The sequence below is a fragment of the Eurytemora carolleeae genome, unplaced genomic scaffold, assembly GCF_000591075.1.
Source record: "Eurytemora carolleeae unplaced genomic scaffold, Eaff_2.0 scaffold278, whole genome shotgun sequence".
Lineage (NCBI taxonomy): Eukaryota > Metazoa > Arthropoda > Copepoda > Calanoida > Temoridae > Eurytemora > Eurytemora carolleeae.
The window spans coordinates 217,200-238,460 of record NW_019396399.1 but is presented as its reverse complement, the minus strand read 5'-3'; the positions used below and the strand labels follow the sequence as shown (position 1 = coordinate 238,460).

At 36.6% G+C, this 21,261-nt stretch overlaps 2 protein-coding genes across 2 annotated transcripts; one reads left to right on the top strand and one right to left on the bottom strand.

Annotated features, from left to right (window-relative positions):
* The first annotated feature begins 500 nt into the window (after positions 1–500).
* Positions 501–7,666, top strand: LOC111702470 (integrin alpha-PS2). Its single transcript, XM_023474167.1, has 10 exons — positions 501–753; positions 847–1,290; positions 1,386–1,463; positions 2,110–2,762; positions 2,807–2,828; positions 3,247–5,393; positions 5,985–6,138; positions 6,336–6,428; positions 6,652–6,780; positions 7,564–7,666. Exons 1-10 carry the CDS (start codon positions 535–537, stop codon positions 7,633–7,635), a joined length of 4,011 nt encoding a protein of 1,336 aa, XP_023329935.1. The 5' UTR covers positions 501–534; the 3' UTR covers positions 7,636–7,666.
* A 3,128-nt stretch (positions 7,667–10,794) lies between these two features.
* LOC111702469 (luciferin 4-monooxygenase) lies at positions 10,795–21,056 on the bottom strand. Its single transcript, XM_023474166.1, has 14 exons — positions 20,966–21,056; positions 20,038–20,149; positions 19,744–19,822; positions 19,578–19,688; positions 19,022–19,162; positions 17,389–17,502; positions 17,117–17,155; positions 16,955–17,011; positions 15,505–15,554; positions 14,656–14,886; positions 13,354–13,506; positions 12,941–13,022; positions 11,754–11,848; positions 10,795–11,682 (listed from the first exon to the last, which is right to left on the bottom strand). Exons 1-14 carry the CDS (start codon positions 21,054–21,056, stop codon positions 11,544–11,546), a joined length of 1,494 nt encoding a protein of 497 aa, XP_023329934.1. The 3' UTR covers positions 10,795–11,543.
* Between the last annotated feature and the right edge of the window lie 205 nt (positions 21,057–21,261).

The window sequence follows — 21,261 nt, the reverse complement described above, 5'->3', positions numbered from 1 at the left end:
CCCCCCCCCCTTACCCCATCTTCCCTTCCTTCCCATCAACCCCCCCTGAAACTAAATAAACATATCTTCAACTAATTCCACTTAGATCTATGAACACTGTACATACTTAGAACATGAAACTCTGTACAGTTAAATTAAGTCAAGAAATGAGCAAAGGAACTGAGTACTTGCCACAAAATTTTATTTTCTAATCCCTATCTTTGTAACCCAATGTCCAAGATATTTGATATTTCAAACTATGAATTATGCATGAAATAGTCTAGCTTGAAAAATAATAGGTTTACACCAACAGGTTGCAAACATACAGGGAGTAGACACTTTAGTTTGTGGCAAGAACTCAATTCCTTTATAGATAATCTTGTTTTTACATAATGGCTCTCTGATTAATGAATTCTTTCGTCACGTCCTTTTACTTTTAGAAAATTTGTTGTAAACATTAAACAGTTTACATTCAACATTAAACACTGTATATATTTCCAATTTTGAATAAAAATATTTATACTTTATTATTATTTCAGTGTATCCTCCTACCTGATGGGTAGTGGGGATAAACTAGAGATACAGACAGATATCAGTAACCGTGGAGAGGACGCTTTTAATGCTCTCCTAGAGGTTCAAATACCACGCGGAGTAAGTTACGTGAACGCAAACACAGGAGAGACGGGTGTTAGTATCCTGTGTTCTCCTCCCTCAGTGAGGAATAACAACACCCTGCAGTGCGAGGTTGGAAACCCACTCAGAGCTGGAGCTCAGGTAACACAAGAACCCGGATACAGAACCCGTCCCGCAGTCTGGGACGAATTTCATTCTAATTTTATGACAGATTTAACAAAGAATTTGATTTAGGTTACTACTTCTATCATTCTTCAACCTTCTACCGAAGGTTTTGATGAACCTGTCTCGGAGTTTTCATTTCATATTCTGGCAAGATCAAGTAACCCGGAGAAGGGAGATGATGATCGTGATAATATGGCAACCTTCAGTGTTCCCATCAGAGTAGAGACAGATTTCCGAGTGACCGGACTATCCACCCCGCCTCAGGTTGAGTACAATATCTCTGTTCCTCTCCCGGATAAATACGAGTTCGAGGAGGATATTGGAGAGGTCGTTACTCACGTGTACGATGTCAAGAACAAGGGACCGTCCTCAATCAGCGAGGCTGAGGTGTATATTCTGTGGCCGAGCTTTAATGACTACGGAGATCATCTGTTGTACCTGCTGGGGTTCGACTACGACAATACAAGAGCTAAATGTGAGTCCGTCAAGAATCTGAATCCTTTAAGTCTGAAGGTGAGAGGTTTAGGATCTTGTTAAGACATTTTATTGCCGGTGACAGACAGTAGATTTGCATAGATTTATTTAGTAAAATTTTTTTATACTTTCAGACAATTGGAAGCCAGGGATACTACTCCTCTGCCCAGGCTGGGGGAGGGGCAGGGGTTGGGGGGTTGGAGGAGGGGATGGTAAGACATACTGCTGATGGAAACCGATATTTGCATTAAAACTGTGTTATTGATATTATAAGCTATATAAATAAAAGGATTTCTACTGCCATGGTTAAAACATTGTTCTCTGCCGGCGCCTAGTGTTCGATCATGAATGAGCAAGATATAAACCGTCTTACTGCGGAGTTTTCAAACCTTCTTGCATCAAATAAAATAATTTATGCATGAAAAGAAGGAAGGGAATGGAGATGGGGGGACATAAAAAAACAAGACGTTGTATTAGTTACATTACAATGCTTAGTTATGGTTTAATGTTAGTTTTATTGTTTGTCCCATGGTGAGAAGACCAGGGTTACTGAGACATAAATACATCCTTGAGCAAGCAAACACAAAACACGGAGTTAAACACTTAAACTCTGTGTTTCAACACCGGTATTATTCACGGATTAAATCATTGAATTTCAGCTAATCCTGGCCTTCCCAGTTCCCAGTTTCCTTCTCACTTTAAATAATATGGGAATGTGAGTTTGAGAGGATTTGTATGAGAGTTCTAATCTTTTAATCTTACGCCAGGTTGCTTATCCATGTGTGTGTCTAAGTGCAGTTCGCGATATCATAAAGAATGCTGGATCTCTCACGGTTTAATGCAATGTTCAATGTTCAGGTTATCTTTGCCCGTGATCTCAACTCAAACCTCAGAACTTTTGGTTGGTCTCTCTCCGGCGGGATGGACCTGGATCAGAATAAATATCCTGATCTTCTGATCGGAGCTTATGAATCCGGACACACGGTGCATATGCGTGCAGCTCCAGTCGTGCATATAACTGCAGAAATCAGCTTTGATAGAACCAGCAAACAGATTAATCTGGATGACACAGCCTGTACTCTCAAGGATCGAAGAACAAGAGTGCCCTGTGTTCCTGTCTCCATATCCCTTCGCTATACTGGAGTAGGTGTACCAAACAAGCTGGAGTTTAACCTGGAGTACGTCCTGGACGCTAAAAAGGAAAAACAGAAGAGAATGCATTTTATTGACGACGAGGGAGAAAGTGTTCGAACCACGAAGATCGAAATGTTAAAAGAGCGCGCATTCAAGGATAAATTCAAGGTTTATCTTCTGGGTCCAAACATAAAGGATAAGTTGACCAGCCTGGATATCCAGGTCAGATACTCCCTGGGTTCATCAGCAGGAATCGGAGTAGAACTAACTCCCGTCCTAGGACATGGAGATCATGTTGCGTCCGACAGTATTAATATACAGAAGGAGTGTGGTTCAGACAATATCTGTATCCCTGATTTATCCATCAAAACCAGAGAGTAAGTCTAGTTTAAAGTAATTTCAAATAACCCTTAATATAAAGGAATGCCCGATTCACAAAGGAAGTAATGTGGATATCTTGCTTGAAATATGTTGTATTCTAGCAATATCCTTCATTGTTTCTACAGAATAAATCTGCAATTCATTTTTGTGGAAAAACCACAATCAAAATATACGATGAAAGAGAAAATCTTATTATAACGTCTTAAACTCATTCTTAACAAGACAAAGTATTTCAAGGTATCATTGTGAATTGGAAATACCACTTAAAATTACGTCTGTTATAGGAGCTTTATAAGAATATGTGAAATATAAGAGATTATTTTTATTCTCTCTACCAAGATTTATTTATTCGAAGTTCCTTGGATTAATGAATGAATGGTCATACAAATAAGGTTTCCCTTTTCNTTAAGACATTTTATTGCCGGTGACAGACAGTAGATTTGCATAGATTTATTTAGTAAAATTTTTTTATACTTTCAGACAATTGGAAGCCAGGGATACTACTCCTCTGCCCAGGCTGGGGGAGGGGCAGGGGGTGGAGGGGGCGCAGGAGGAGTAGGAGCAGGTGAAGGGGGAGCAGGGGGAAGGGGATATTACAGAGAAACATCTTCATCACAGTCCCAGTCTACGTATGTCCAAGAATCAAGTGGAACGAGAACTGCTGGGTTCAGGAATGAGGATGAGGATGAGGAGGATGAATATCTACCGGGACCTGCATCTAGCAATCGATATGAATCTTCTTATACCAGAACCATGTCACAAGGAGGACAGGAAAACTCTTTTGGAGTGCGACCTCCAGTAGTTGCAGATGGAGCAGAGGAAACTAGACTCTTTGATACTCAGGGTAGACCTCTAGAGAATACCAAGAGTTTAGATAGTTCTCAACAATCTATTTCATCTTCCAGTTCTACTAATGATAGATCCAATATTGTCAGCACTGAAAACAAGGACGAAAGTTCTGCTCAGGGGAACAATTTTGTTTACTCCGGGTGGAGAATGCTTCCTAATGGAACCTATATCCGAGTATATGATAACAAGAAGAATACTGAGAAGACTAGGTACTCTGGAGCCTCCAGTGTGTCTCGGCAATCAGGTGTAGGATCAAGTTCTCAGGAAGTAAGACTCACTGGTAATGGTGGAAGCTCTGAGGAGGAATCTACAGGAAGAATTAACTATGGTTCAAACTCTGCTGCCTCTGGCTCCGGTCAATACGATTCCTCAAACTCCAATAGAGGTGGCTTGGATATGGAAAATTCAGGTTGGATAAAGTTACCAGATGGTACCTGGAGCAGACAATCATCTTCACAAATCTCTCAGACAATTTCAAGAGAAAGTTCTTATTCCGGAGGTAGCTCTGGTGGTTCCTACTCAGGAGGTAGCTCAATTGGTTCCCAGTCAGGGGGAAACTCTGGAGGTTCCTACTCCGGGGGTAGCTCTGGAGGATATATATCCGGGGGTAGCTCTGGAGGTTCCTACTCTGGGGGAAACGCTAGAGGTTCCTACTCAGGAGCTGTCTCCGAATCCTCTGGTGCATCAAGTGGTCGAGGTGGAGGAGGAGGTAGGGGAGCAGAATCAATCAATCTTGGAGAATCCGAAACCTTAAATACAATTTTCAATGCTGCCAAGGGACCTGGAGATTATCATGGTACCATGAGTAAGACTGAGCTGGAGAGAGAAGCTGGAGGAGCAGTTTTCAACCGAGGAGTTGGAACTGAAACTAGACAACAAGTTGAGAACACAGAATACCGAGGTTCAGGATATGTTTCCGGTGCTGACAGTGAGGTCAGAGGTGCAGGATATAATTCTAGGACTGGTATTGATACAAGGACTCAGTATAGAGGTTCCGGTTCGTCCTCATATGAAGATGAGACAGAGAATGCCGGATCTTCCTACACCGGAGAAGGAGAAGATTATGTAACTACAGTCCGAGGCAGGTGGGTTTGGTCTGAAGAAGAGAAGAAATGGAAATGGGAAGATAAAGGTGGAATTCAACAACAAAACTTTGATCAGTCTTATTCAGACTCCGGGTCAAATGATTCCGGTTGGACAATTCTCCCGAATGGAACTTATGTCCGGAAAATGTCAACCTGGTCTAGTCAATCCAGTGGGTACAATAGTAATTCAGGACAGGGATATTCCGGAGCAGGACAAGGATATTCCGGAGCAGGACAGCGATCAAACCAGGGATATTTTGAAGCTGGATCAATCGGCGCATCCAATTCCGAGGAATCTCTTGGAGGTGACTCAGGTAGCTCTGACTCAGGTTGGGTTCTCCTGGCTAACGGAACCTATGTGAGAAAACAGAACAAATGGTCTTCCTCATCAGACAGTTCTTTCCGAGCTGGAGTTGGATCAGGGATGGTTGTACCTCAGGATCAGTTCGGAGATGAGGGCGGAAACACAACCGGTTGGATCAGGCAGGCAGACGGAACTATGGTGAAAAAGTCAAGCTCCTGGGCATCATGGTCCTCTTCCAGCTCAGGAGAGCTAGAGGATGATCATCTTCAATCTATCCAGAGACAATTAGAGCAGAGAGCGAAATCTAAACTAAATAAACTCCCGGGAAATGTTGAACCTGGGTTTGAATCCCAGTACAATCTAAGATCTCATAGAAGTTCTAATTCCAGGTAATTATTTGTTCTTTTATTTTAAACTACTTTATAATTAATCAAATCTGACGGAAATTTATTCTGGATTCATCATACCTAGAGTTGCAATTTAAAACTAGGTTACAGCTATATTTACACTTTTCTCTCACACTATAAATTAATCGCCAACAAATTTATCATCATCAGGATTTTTACTGTTTGAAAATCAGCTTAATGAACATTTAAATTATCTTGACTAGTTTTCATCTAATTGAATTTTAATAGTATTTTACAACAAACTAACTTTTTCTAGTAGCGCATGAAGTTAAAGAAAACTCGGCTATAAATTATGATATTTACATTCATAATTTAATTATTGTATATCCTATACTCCTTTTCTGTTTTCAGAACCACTCCCTTTAAAGTATTTAGGAACTGAGTTTTTGCCACAAAATGAAATTTTCTAATCCTTTTATCTTTGCAAACGGATGGTGCAAACCTTTGATATTTCAAACTTAGACTTTTGAACTAACAGAATTCATAGTTAGAAGTATTAAAGGTCTACGACATCCGGTTCCAAAGATATAGGGATTGAATTATAGTTTGTGGCATTGATATTATTTTTCCTAGACCTAAACGATCCCTAGCTGAGTTCCAGTCTGAGCTCAGTGGATGTGATCCTAGAAAATGTACAATTATCAAGTGTACAATCGGACCCCTGGAGAAGGATGAAGGAGTTATTTTCAAAGTTAGATCTAGATTGTTTACAGAGACTCAGATAAAGGTCAGACATCTTTATTTTAGAAATCTGATAATCGTAAACTTTTGATGTTTATCAGATCAAAGTTTTCTGGCTGCATCGGTAGGATTGATTATTTTTAAACTGTTTTCAGTAGTAATGAAAATGATAATTCATAATCCAAAACTGTAAATTTAAATCCAGAAAAACAATACAGTTGAAAATATTCTTTTTTTGTTTAGAATTATGCTGAGAAGGTTCAGATATCGTCTAAATTATTAACAAGAGTAACTAAACTACCTTTCTACGTACAGGAGGAAATGCTGGCTTTTCAGGTTGATAGTTCATCTTTATTTTTTAAAAATTCGAAAAATTAATTTTTTTCAATGTTCACCGTTAAAAATATAATATTTTATCCTGAACATTGTTAGAAAACAAGTTGACAATTCTATTAGTTCATGTTTATCTTATAAAAAGATTAATGATTATAAACACATGACGGCAGGGTAGTTCATCACTAAAAAACTCGTCAAGGATTAACAAATGATCCAATTGCAGAGTCAAACCGTAACCACCACTGTGATACCAAGTGAGCCTGGAGAAGTAGAAACCCCGTGGTGGGTTTGGTTGTTGGCAGCTCTTGCAGGAATACTTCTTCTAGCTCTCATCACATACTGCCTATACAAGGTTAATATAAACTAATTACTATACACTAGGTACCCTAGGATACATTTTTAATATTTCATCTTCAACATCTCACCTAGCTTATACAACCTCGCTTGTACTCACCTTTTAAATAAAAATAAATCTATTCTTACCTCTAAAACTAACCCCGAACTGGAAACCTTTTTCATGGGACTATTTCTTCCATTTCTTGATTAAAGTTTTATTCTTTAAAATAGCTTTTTTGTTCTTTCTTTTCCGACCCTAGATTTTTTTTTAATTTCGAATTTCCCAACCAAACAGCTGATTTTTTCTATCCTCATCCAAGACACCATTCACCCAATTTAGCCTTCATATTTTTTTTTCTGTTTCCAAACCTTCCCGTCTCCCAACTAAACCGTCCTTCCTAAAATGTCCTATAATTCCAACTAAACCCTCCTTCCCAAAATATCATAAACTCCCAACTAAATCATCCTTCCCAAAATTTCCTATACTCCCAACTAAACCGTCCTTCCCAAAATGTCTTCCTATTCCAAAACCTTTTTATCTAACTTGTTTGCGATGTAATGCAATGATGTTGAGTCTCCATATTTTACTGAGAAATGTGTTTCATAACATCCTTGTTTTTTAGGTCTTCTCTCTCTAGTTTAACATAAACAAGACTATTTTAACTGAAATATAAACACATTTTAACACATCAGCTTCAGAATATTTACATGTTTATATATATATATATACAATACATAATATATATACATATAATAAACGCTTATATTACATAAATATATATTTATATATATATTTTAGTGTGGGTTCTTTAAAAGAAGAAGACCTGATGATAGCCCAGAAGCTGAACCTTTAAACGGCAGGAATGGGTAAGAATCTATAATTATATACTTATTTACTAAAGTATCGTGAATTTATCTTTACAGCGTTTAAAAGGCAAAATGCGTCCATAATTCTGGTGTTAAGCTTGGCTTTTGTTGCTGTCTTTCTGCTGCTAGCCTTTCGTACAATTTCAAACAAAAACAAAAATGAATTATTGCTGGAATTTAAAATTTTGCAAAACATTATTTGAGACAATTTTTTAATTCTTTTCGGTCATAAACCTTATGTGGGCCTGATCTGTTCGGCTCGGCCGTTTTTATTTAACCAATCAGACAAGACAAGTATGTTGCAAATAAATAGTTTGCCCTCCCCCCAGCTATATTTACACTTTTCTCTCACACTATAAATTAATCGCCAACAAATTTATCATCATCAGGATTTTTACTGTTTGAAAATCAGCTTAATGAACATTTAAATTATCTTGACTAGTTTTCATCTAATTGAATTTTAATAGTATTTTACAACAAACTAACTTTTTCTAGTAGCGCATGAAGTTAAAGAAAACTCGGCTATAAATTATGATATTTACATTCATAATTTAATTATTGTATATCCTATACTCCTTTTCTGTTNCTCTTAAAACTTCTTCTCCTATCAAGAGAATCTTCAGAACTCTCTCCTCATACCAAGAGGAACTCTATATCCCTCTCCTTATACCATAAAGAACTCTATATCCTTCTCCATCTACAAAGAGGAACTCTATACCCTGGCCGAGTGATTACGTATATACATTGAGCTTAGTGGATCAAAGTCATGTTAAAAAAGAACGAAGAAGTTAAAGTGATAAAACATAATGTACATTAACTAACTGCAGCATAAAGAGTGTGATTGTGTACGAGTGAGATTTGAAGTTCGGGCATTGAGTTTTTGTATAACCCTGAACAAATGGATTTTAATATTGTTAAAGTCTACACTAAAAGTAGAAATGTTTAAACTAATTCCTTAAAACCTTAATATCAATAGATCTCAACTCTAATTAAACCTTCAAGGCTTGATAATTCATCACAAGTGCTCTCTATGATATTGATGCAGCCCCCCCCCCTCCCCAACCCTTTTTCATACTCATTTCATTATTTAATTTCTGTATTGTATAGGATCTAATTCTAAATATGTAAATAATATTATATAATTAAATTTTAATCAAAACTTAACAAAGAAGCATAAGTATTGTTGCCGCATAATATTTTATTGATCCATCTCGTCTTGTTCTAAGAATAATCACAGACTCTCTACAGCCTCGTAGTCCTAAGATAAGGTTATCTTTATGAGTACTTTTATCAATCCTATGTTCTGTATTCTCTTTTAGTTAGATTTCTAATTAATTCCTAAACCTCATAAAGAAAACTTTTAAGATGTGATTCTCTATATTCTATGATAATTCTTACTAAGACGAATATTTGTTTGTTTTAATCTTGGATCACATTGACATCTCCGCGAAAGGTTTATTTTCTAACCTTCCACCCGTCCCCCATTCTCTCTCCTCCTCTATTCCATGTATGATATGCTCTTGCTTTCTCCAATAGCAGAATACAGTTACAGGTTTAGAATCAGGACTAATGTTCTCATTGTATCTAGAGATCCTTTGACATAGAATCAGGACTAATGTTCTCATTGTATCTAGAGATCCTTTGTCATAGAATCAGGACTTATGTTCTCGTTGTATCTAAAGATCCTTTGACACAGAATCAGGACTTATGTTCTCGTTGTATCTAGAGATCCTTTGACATAGAATCAGGACTTATGTTCTCATTGTATCTAAAGATCCTTTGACACAGAATCAGGACTTATGTTCTCATTGTATTTAGAGATCCTTTGACATAGAATCAGGACTTATGTTCTCATTGTATCTAGAGATCCTTTGTCATAGAATCAGGACTCATGCTTTTATGGTATATAGAGATAATTTAGTCCAGATTTAGAATCAGGACTCATGCTATCATGAAGACTAGAGATACTTTAGTCCAGGTTTAGAACCAGAACTCTTACTCTCATGGTGAGTAGAGATATTTCAGTCCAGGTTTAGAATCAGGACTCTTGCTCTCATGGTATCTAGAACACTTTTTATTTTCTCTCCGAGTTCTCTTAAAATCTGTACTTAGCCTCTAGTTCAGGATTGGCCACTCCCGGAGATTTCAATGGTTAAGTTTAAGACTGTGGCTGTGAGACTTGAAGACTGTGATGTCAGATTATCAAGCGATGAATAAATATCTAACAAACAACTGTTCTTTATTTTCTATAAACGTTTAAAAAGTTTTTTGATGGTCATATAAAAAATATTTTAATGTTTGCAACCTGATAGCGTAGAGACCTTAGAAATTTCAAACTTTAAATTCTAATAGATCAAATATTCAAAATTTAACAATTTTAAATTTGTACTCCTTTAAAGAAATAAGAGAAAGAAAATTTTAGTTTGTGATGAGAAATCAAATCTTTTAATGATAAAAGTATTTTGAATGTTTATTTCACACATTTTACGATGAAGCTAATTGTTTGAGATGCTAAAAATAAATTCATTATAATTAATTGTAATTAAGAATCTAATCATGTATGTATAAATAGGTTATATCGCGATAATTAAAAGGCCATGGCACAGTTTCCGTGCCCGTAAATGTTGTTTTTTGGATATTTTCAACAAAATCTTTGAACTAAATATCACCTTTTTCTACAATTTTCTGGGGACACAAAATTCATAAAAAAAATGCTAACTACACTGCAAAAAAGAACTCTATTGCAATCATCGGGAAAATCATATATATATAATAAAACAAGACATTCGTATATATATATATATATATATATGTTGCCTATTGCCGGCCAAACGGCTGGACCAAATGGGCTGAGATTTTTTGTGGGTGTAATAGGCTAAAAAATTCGAAAATTTTTCCAAATTTTTTTCATTTTTAAAAAAACTCCCACGGGCAACGCCGGACCCTTCAGCTAGTATCTATTATGCATGGAGCCATGGCGTTTTATTGACAGTGTATGCAGTTCATTCCTTTTATTCAGTGTTATTAGCACTACATGTAATGTACGCAGTTCATTCCTTTTATTCAGTGTTATTAGCTCTACATGTAATGTACGACCATTTTTGTTCTTATTTCTCTCTCTGCTCACTTGAGTCGCAACTCATTATTCATAAAAACTCTTTAATAAATTCAAACACACACTCATATTGTATTCTATACATAAACCTTGCAAAGTAATATTTGAAAATATGTAGAATTCATTTAGGATAATAACATTGGGATACAAGATAAAGAACAGGGTTTAGAAAAACTAGAAGAGACATGGTTCAGAGAAAACAAGATTTTGGTGGAATAAAAAGGAGACAGGGTTCAGGAAAACAAGGAGATAAGACAAAGTTCGAGAAAGCTAGGAGAGGGGACTGGGTTCTGGAGAACTTGGAGAGGAAACAGGGAGACAGGGTTCGGGTAAGCTAAGAGAGGAGACAGGGTTCAAGAGAACTTGGAGAGGAAACATGGTTAATGAGAAGACAGAGTTCAGGAGAACTAGGAGAGGAACAGGGTTCAGGAGAACTATGTGGAGAGGAAACAGGGTTCAAGAGAACTAGGAGAGGAACAGGGTTCAGGAGAGCTGCAGATATAATGAGAAACAGTTCAAAATAATTAGGGGAAAGAGACAGTTTTTGTGGGAAAGAAAAAGTCTTAAGAGAAATCCGTTTAAGTAAAACTAGGGTTTCAGAAAACTGGAAACAGGGCTACACATTGGATGAGAAAACTTGGATAAATCATGGGATTTATGTACATTACATTACAGACCCAGAAAAGGAAAATTCCAAGCTAGCTCTTGATCTGCTGAAGGGGGGTACTGATCAAGGATACTGGATACTGCATAGGGAATACTAGAGACTGGAGCAGATTACACCAAAACGTAATAAACTAGGTGCAAGGACGAATATCTGCGTCTGAAAATACTTGTTGCGCTACTACTGTTTTATCCAGATTCTCTAGGTTTACTAATATTGCCCCAGAGCTGTCTCTTGCCAACCTATCCGTCATCACCACTCCTCCGAACAACCTGGAGGGAGGAGGATTATAATTATTTTTCAAAACTTTTATTTGAATGAATAGCTATTATTAATTTCTAACCTATGGTGCCAGGAGAGTTTGGAGTTTGCCCAACAAGCAAAATCTTCTCCGTTGAGAGTAAACCCCTTATTTAAAACAACATAGGCTCTTGGCACCTAGATTTAACAAACCATTTAATCTTCATTCAAGAAACATTGAACCATATAGCACCTTTCCTTAAAAATCATTGAATCTTGAACCTTTATTCAAGAGAACATTAAATATTGTTCTTTTTATTCAAGAAAATATTTAACCTTGGTAATCAAATTTAAGAAAACATTGAATTTTATTATCTTAATTTAAGAAAACACGTGACTTTTTGTCCCTTAATTTAAAATTTACCTTTAACTGTACATTTCCAACCCCTTGAGTTGTACCTGTCAAACCCCAAACCCTTGAACCCTACCTATCCAACCCCTTGAACCCTACCTATCCAACCCATTGACCTCTACCTGTCTAACCTCTTGAACTCCAAATGACCAACCCCTTGAACCCTACCTATCAAACCCCTTGACCTCTACCTATCCAACTCCTTGAACCCTACATATCCAACTCCATGAACCCTACCTATCTAACCCATTAACCCTACCTCTCCGACCCTTTGACATGCCCAAACCCTTGACCTCTAGCTGTCCAACCCCTTGAACTCTACCTGTTCAACCCCTTGAACTCTACCTGTTCAACCCCTTGAACTCTACCTGTCCAATCCCTTGACATCTACCTGTCCAACCCCTTGTCCTGTACCTGTTCAACCCTTTGACCTTTGCCTGTCCAACCCCTTGAACTCTACCTGTTCAACCCCTTGAACTCTACCTGTTCAATCCCTTGAACTCTACCTGTCCAATCCCTTGACATCTACCTGTCCAACCCCTTGTCCTGTACCTGTTCAACCCTTTGACCTTTGCCTGTTCAACTCCTTGACCTCTACCTATTCAACCCCTTCAAACCCTTGACCTCTGCATGTCCAAATAATTAAAACCCTTGAACTCTACTTGTCCAACCCCTTGAACCCCTTGACCTTTACCTGTCCAACCCCTTCAACTCTACCTGTTCAGCCCTTTAAACTCTACCTGTCCAACCCCCTGAACTCTTCCTGTCTCACTCCTTGAACTTTATCTCTCTATAAATCTATCTCTTCCAAATCTTGTCTTTCCAACCCCTTGAACTCTACCTGTCCAACCAGATCCCTTGAAACCCTTGAATTGTACCTGTCCAACCCCTTGAACCTTAACCCCACGGATTGCTACGTCACAGATTCCGGGATGAAGAAGGAGCTGCTTCTCCAGGTATCTACGAAATATAGATAAAAGAGTTTTCTTTTCAGTAAAGAAGAGCAAAGAGTTTCAATAAAATATTAGGCTATCTGGAATGTTACCTACCTTCGCTGTATCGTAAAAATTCTCGAAGATACCGGATATTTTGAGAAGTTTTTTTATTGGGTAAAATTTAATCTTTGTGACAACCTGAAATTTTCTAATCCCTATTTTTGGCAACATTATAGTGTATTTCAAACTTGAATTTTTTATCTAAGAAAGTTCAAAGTTTGAAATAGTTAAGGTCTATGACACTAGGTTGCAAAGATATAGAAAGTCAGAGTGTGTTGGTTATAAGTATTCTATACCTAGTGGATACAGACACATGTAACCAATAGTTTAACTCCTCTTCTTCTCCTTGTATTCCTTCCCCTTCCTTTCTTCCTTTATCCTTCTCCTCCTCCTCATTCTCCTCCAACCCCTCGGAGCTCAGTATATTCTCTCTAGATCCTCGTCTTGATCTTAAACAAGAAACAATTTAAATATTTAGTATTTTTCATGATGCTGGGAAATTTTCTAAATATAAATATGAAGTTTAAGACTAAAAAGTCCTATAACCAATTAAAATATTTGAACCTGTTGAAAATTGACAGAAAAGATCTATCTTATCTACAGTTTACCACACAGATTTTGAGGCATTGGGAGAATTTATGAAATGTCGTCTTGACATTTTTCAATGGGTTTTATACTATTTTACGTAAATCTCAGTAATTGCAAAAAAAAACAATTATCCATGAATATGCGGGAATAGTTTTAAAGAGCGCTATATAAGAATTTAATTAAAAACTAAATGTTTGTAGCATTCCATTATCAGAACTTTAAGAATACGACATTTCATAAATTCTTCCCATGACTCTTTATATTTGAACTAAACTGTATAAAATATCTTCTATTAAAATGTCCTATTTATAAAATGAAATGTCCTCTTTATGAAATGTCCTGTTTATGAAATGTCCTGTTATGAAATGTCCTGTTTATGAAATGTCCTGTTTATGAAATGTTATCTATGAAACGTTCTAGCTGTCTCTGAAATTTTAACCAATGAAATGTCAAATCTGTGCCTTATATGTAGTTTCAGTCTTTTATATTTGGTTTTATGATTTTCTCCGGAAGTCATTAAACAATGTTATATTTATTTAATATTTCATTTTCTTAATTGGACAACGTTTAATAAAATGTCATGGTCTCTTCATATTTACTTATTTTATATAATATTGGTGTCCTGAAAATATTTTATACATCGTTTAATAGTGTTGTTCTGAAAATAAAACTATTTAAGTTTATTGTAGGCATCATGTCAAGCGAAAGTCCATTTGTAGAGTGGGGTGTCAGATTCACAACAGCACCCTTAAAAGCATTCTCTGCTCAATTGTGGTTTCTCTATAACAAAAGTGACTCGCAAAGCAAACAATTTATGAATCATCAGAATTAAACACTTTACAGGCTAGAAAAACGAAAATTATCTTTTACATTATTGATCAGATATTGGGTACCTTTGTGAATCTGATAATCCCCCTCTTTTCATGGAGGAACAAATGTCCGACAAAAAACGTTGCACTTATACATAAAGATCCTTGAAACTCGGAGTAAACGATTAGTTTGATTTAAACCTTGATCTCATTCCGTAAACATCCTGAGGTTCAAGATACTGCAGAGTTTTCTCCGCAGGGTTGAGCAGAGCATCCGCAGCTTCAGAGGCTCGTCGGGCTCGTGGGCTCACAGGAGGTAGATCCATCTGCAGAGAAAGAGTTGGAGTTTTCTCACCAGGTGCTCCTTCCTCTCCTTTCACAGGAGGGATAAACTTCTGCAGGACGGATCTTCGGACCTTCCAGTTCTCATCCCTGGATAGGTATATACAAGGTTTTAATGCAAGGAAATTTAGTTGCAGTTGCGTATACTCTGCGTAAATATTGAAACCAGTTCTCTCTGGGCGGAATTTGTAAACAAGAATAGATGCATCAGTGTTCGTTTAGTATCTAAGGAGGTTAAAAGCATTAAATTTTTGATAATTTTGATAATTCACACAATAGTTTCCTATGACCAGAATAATTCATTGATTTTTGATGTGATAAATGGATCCCATGTCAGGCTTCGACATCCGTCTTGTGTTTACATTCCCGCCCAGAAACAGTACACTGTAGTACAAGAGATGCGCAAACCTCTGAAATAACTTTCCTTGCATTATAACCTTGGATAGATAGATATATATATATAGATAGATAGAAAGACAAAAACATAGATAAAAGTTTGTTAGATAGATAGATAGATAGATAGATAGATGGATAAATAGATAGATACTAGATAGATAGATAGATAGATAGATAGATAGATAGATAGATAGATAGATAGATAAGATAGATAGATAGATAGATAGATAGATAGATAGATAGATAGATAGATAGATAGATAGATAGATAGATAGATAGATAGATAGATAGATGGATAGAAAGAAATAGTACCTGGGGATGTGTTGTATATAATGTAATCCACCCCTAAGCCTCTCATGGTCCTAATCCAACCAAAAATATCTTAACTAGATCAAAAGGCGGAAGGGGGGGGGGAGTTTTAAAATTGAAATTCGAAAAAATCTGTAAGAGTTTAAGTAAATAATTTAGGAATTCCTTGCAACATGTAAAAATATGTAGATATATTTTTACATTTTATTCTGTCGTTTTTGGAGACGTTCAAGAATTAGTTTATTATAAAACAAAAGCAAAGAATTTTCCTTTCAACTTTATGAGCAGGGTAGGACGGAAACCCGCGGGCTTATGTAATTGCTTGATGAAATAGTTTAATTACTGTTTCCTTACAGCAATATTTAAACCTATCCTTTTACGTCATAGTAGAACGTAAACAAACCTACTTTTTTCTAGTTCTATTACTCCTGCAAATATCTATATAATAAAACAAGACATTCGTATATATATATGTTGCGCATAGCCGGCCAAACGGCTGGACCGATTGGGCTGAATTTTTTGTGGACACTCATGGGGGCTCACGTACAAAAGGTAGAATTACAAAAGGTAGAATGACAAAAGGTAGAATGACAAAAGGTAGAACGATCAAAAGGTAGAATGACAAAAGGTAGAACAATCAAAAGGTAGAACAATCAAAAGGTAGAATAAACAAAAGGTAGAACGTTCAAAAGGTAGAATTACAAAGGGTAGAACGTTCAAAAGGTAGAATTTTTTATTTTTGAGAAAGAAGAAAATTTTCTAATTTTTACAAGAAAATCCGCGATTTTTTTTTTAAATCACAAAACTGCATTTCTCGGTTGAATTCAGCATGGAGAGGTTGGTTAACTATGGGGTAAATCAAAAGAAGAAAAGAACATTGATTGACGACCAGAAATATGAATATAATTTTGAGAAAATTAAGAATGGAACAGAGTTCTGGCGATACCAGAAGTTCTTTGTTGGCATGCTATACAGTCTGGCATATGTTCCTCCTGAGGATATTGTTAAGGTTATTCTTAGAATTAAAATTGACATTTTCAATTACAGCCATACTTGATCCAACCATCTTTGTTATCCACAGGTCTATGAGAATATTATCCTAGAGCATGTAGAGGAACATGGAGATTTGTGGCCTGACTGGTCAGAGGAGGTTAGGCTGTTTGTTGCCTACTTAGATAGGACCTGGATTAGCAAACTGCCTATGACCAGAAACAGGGCCATTTGAACGTTCTACCTTTTGTAATTCTACCTTTTGTCGTTCTACCTTATGATCGTTCTACCTTTTGATCGTTCTACCTTTTGTCATTCTACCTTTTGTAATTCTACCTTTTGTACTGGAGCCCTCATGGGTGGCCGGGGGGTGTTATAAGCTAAAAAAATGTTTAAATTTTTTTCCCACGGGCAACGCCGGGCCCTTCAGCTAGTATTAGATATTTTAGTCTAAGATATAATCCTGAAGTCGAGATTCAAGGAAATTAGTCAAATTTTCTTCTGTCTCTTCGTGCCCGGACTAGGAGAACGAAAACAATGCAATTAATTTTCTATTAGAAAGAGATTCTTTAAATTTTGTTAAGTTCATATTTTGATCGTTTTTTTGCATTTGTTTCTTTTTTTCCTTAAGAACTACGAAAGCTCTTGGTAATTGTCCATTTTCCTAAACAAACAGTTATTCCTTTTCCAGTCTTGAAATTAAGATTGTGTAGCCAAGGAAATTAGAATAAAATCATCCAAAACTTGAAAGAATATCGATATTTAATGAGGGCAAATTCATTTAAGTTTAAGTGTAGACTGTGGAAAGGAAATTCATATAAGATGTTCTAAGTTTCAGAGTTTTGAAGACGACATTTATTTTCATCTCGGATCGATGCAGATAAAAGAAATAATTTCCTTGTCTTGAATCCCAACTACTGCTGCATCTACAACACTATTATGGCAGAGAAGTCGAGCCTCTAGTACGCTAGGAGACACCTCGTACATCCAGAAGCTGATTAAGTTCGAGATCTAAACATGTCAAGATTGGTTAGGGGAGTTGGGAGCAAGATTGTATAATACAACCTTGGTTGGGAGTTTATAATCAAAACATAGCAGTATGGGTTGGGAGTTCAAGATCTAAACATGCCAGGATGGGTTGGGAGTTCAAGATCTAAACATGTCAGGATGGGTTGGGAGTTCGAGATCTAAACATATCAGGATGGATTGGGAGTTCAAGATCTAAACATGTCAGGATGGGCTGGGAGTTCAAGATCTAAACATGCCAGGATGGGTTGGGAGTTCGAGATCTAAACATATCAGGATGGGTTGGGAGTTAAAGATCTAAACATGTCAGGATGGGTTGGGAGTTCAAGATATAAACATGTCAGGATGGGTTGGGAGTTCAAGATCTAAACATATCACGATGGGTTGGGAGTTCAAGATCTAAACATTTCAGGATGGGCTGGGAGTTCAAGATCTAAACATGTCAGGATGGGTTGGGAGTTCAAGATCTAAACATATCACGATGGGTTGGGAGTTAAAGATCTAAACATTTCAGGATGGGTTGGGAGTTAAAGATCTAAACATGTCAGGATCGGTTGGGAGTTAAAGATCTAAACATGTCAGGATGGGTTGGGAGTTACAGATCTAAACAGGTCAGAATGGTTTGGAAGTTCAAGATCTAAACATGTCAGGATGGGTTGGGAGTTAAAGATCTAAACATATCAAGATAGGCTGGGAGTTCAAGATCTAAACATGTCAGGATGGGTTGGGAGTTCAAGATCTAAACATGTTAGGATGCGTTGGGAGTTCGAGATCTAAACATGTCAGGATGGGTTGGGAGTTCGAGATTTAAACATGTCAGGATCGGTTGGGAGTTAAAGATCTAAACATGTCAGGATGGGTTGGGAGTAACAGATCTAAACATGTCAGGATGGTTTGGAACTTCAAGATCTAAACATGTCAGGATGGGTTGAAAGTTAAAGATCTAAACATATCAAGATAGGCTGGGAGTTCAAGATCTAAACATGTCAGGATGGGTTGGGAGTTCAAGATCTAAACATGTCAGGATGCGTTGGGAGTTCGAGATCTAAACATGTCAGGATGCGTTGGGAGTTCGAGATCTAAACATGTCAGGATGGGTTGGGAGTTCAAGAACTAAACATGTCAGGATGGGCTGGGAGTTAAAGATCTAAACATGTCAGGATGGGTTGGGAGTTCAAGATCTAAACATGTTAGGATGGGTTGGGAGTTCAATATCTAAACATGTCTGGATGAGATGGGAGTTCAAGAACTGAACATAATAGGGCGGGTTGGGAATTCAAGAACTAAGCATATCTAAACATAAGTATTTATAGATATATGTTGGGAGTTTCAATAAAGAATATAAATGATTTAAAAAGTACCTTTATCTAAACCATTTTTTCTACTTTTAAATGATAAAATCATATATCAAGATCTTATTAAACTTGCCGTAGAAAAAAGAACTTGAATGTAAGAATCACAGAATGATAAAATTAAGAAAATTTTTTAATCATTATAAATATACCTCTTCCATGAAGTGAATGGCCCCCTCCTTGTCGTAGTATCCCAGGTCTCCAGTGTGGAAGAACCCGTCGGAGTCGAGAAACTTCTCCTCCTTACCCTTGTATCCAACCATCAACTGACAGGTTTTCACACACAGCTCTCCCTGCACCAGGAGATTCATCATTTTGTACATAGCATCTTTTTATCTCCCCCAAAAACTTTTACATTTTTACATAGTTAGCCATGTGCGTGTAACTCAACCACCCTAGCTATACATGTTTGAAAGTTTAAAACCTTCCGACCGGGGACAGGTCCTCCTGTAACCCTATCTACAACCTTTAATACGCTAACATGTTTGGAAACTCAACCCGGAGTTAAACCAACCTGCATATCAGGACCGGAGACTGGTCCTCCTATAACTCTATCTACAATCTTGAACATTGTAAACATGTTTGGAAACTCAACCCGGAGCTAAACCAACCTGCATATCAGGACCGGAGACTGGTCGTCCTGTAACTCTATCTACAATCTTGAACACTGTAAACATGTTTGGAAACCCAACCCGGAGTTAAACCAACCTGCATATCAGGACCGGAGACAGGTCCTCCTGTAACTCTATCTACAATCTTGAACACTGTAAACATGTTAGGAAACCCAACCGGCATCAGGTGATCGTCAGGCATCTCAACCTTAATGAAATCCATTCATAAAGAATGTTTAAAAATAAATTGTTAAATTGTTTACCTTTGACATCATTTGTTTAGCTCTATCCTTTGGATAGGTGTAGGTCAGTAAACCTGCTTCTTTTATTCCATAAGCTTCCCTGAACAATGTTCAGAATTCATTGGAAAGATGAGAAGCTCTAATTTTTCTTTTCCTTATATTTTTGCAACCTGGTGTCGTAGACCTTTAATATTTCATACTATGATTTCGGTAATCTAATGTATGTTTGAATGTCTTAAGTAAAAGTCTTATGCTTTGCATTACGTTAAAAAACTGATTTGAAAGCTAAATCTAGTCTGAATATTCTGAACCTACCTGACATACTTGATGTTGGGATGTTTTTCAAAAACTTCATTTTTCACGGTTTGATTGAGAAGTGATCCACCCGTAACCAGTAGACGGAGATGGGACAAATCATACTTCTCAACTAGAGTTTAAGTGAGATGATTTACAATTCAAGAGAGATAATTTACAATTTAAGAGAGATAATATATTTGAAGATAGATATATATTTGAAGAGAGATAATATATTTGAAGAGAGATATATATTTGAAGAGTGATAATATATTTGAAGAGAGATATATATTTGAAGAGAGATAATATATTTGAAGAGAGATATATATTTGAAGAGAGATAATATGAGATAATGTTCCTATTAAATCCCCTCCCCCCTTTCCATTTTTTGAGAGATCCTTTTAAGAAGATACAAATAAAGATGAAAGAAAAAATATTTTTTTAAATATCATTAAGTTAAGTTCAAACTCAAATAAAATCAGAATTGAATGACTCAGAATTACATGACAAGGAATGCATGCCCATTAAAGTAAAAAACTACGCTCGTACTTTTAATTCCACTATTTTCTCTTCGATTAAGTAATCTCTTTCTCTCTAGCTGTCAAACCTTTCTCAGATTTCGGGGGATATCTTAGTCCCCCCGGCAGACTGTAAAGATGATTATGATGTGAAAAGTGTATATTTTATCTGAATATTTCCCCCAACTGCCCTTTCAATCTACTGTTTTGGAGATTAAATTTTACCTTTGGAATGCAGACGTCTCAAAACTAACAAATTATATTTTTTGAGGCAGGGGGGGGGGGGCTTAAATTTTGACATAGTTGGTCCCTTTTTGTGCTTTCAAAAAAATTATTATTACATATTATGGTGGGATCACGTTGAACTCCAAGAATAAACAGTTTTAAATTGGAAAACATCCTGACAATTGTTTTATTAAAAAAATGTTCACCTAAAGGAGAAGAGGTCAGCATTCGAACCTGCCATGAGTAAAGAATAGCTGTTGATATACTAGGATCAGCTAAACCTAAATCATTATCCATTACGTGTGTGGATAGTTCTTGATATACTAGGATCAGCTAAACCTAAATCATTATCCATTACGTGATATACTAGGATCAGATAAACCTAAATCATTATCCATTACGTGTGTGGATAGTTCTTGATATACTAGGATCAGCTAAACCTAAATCATTATCCATTACGTGTGTGGATAGCTGTTGATATACTAGGATCCGATAAACCTAA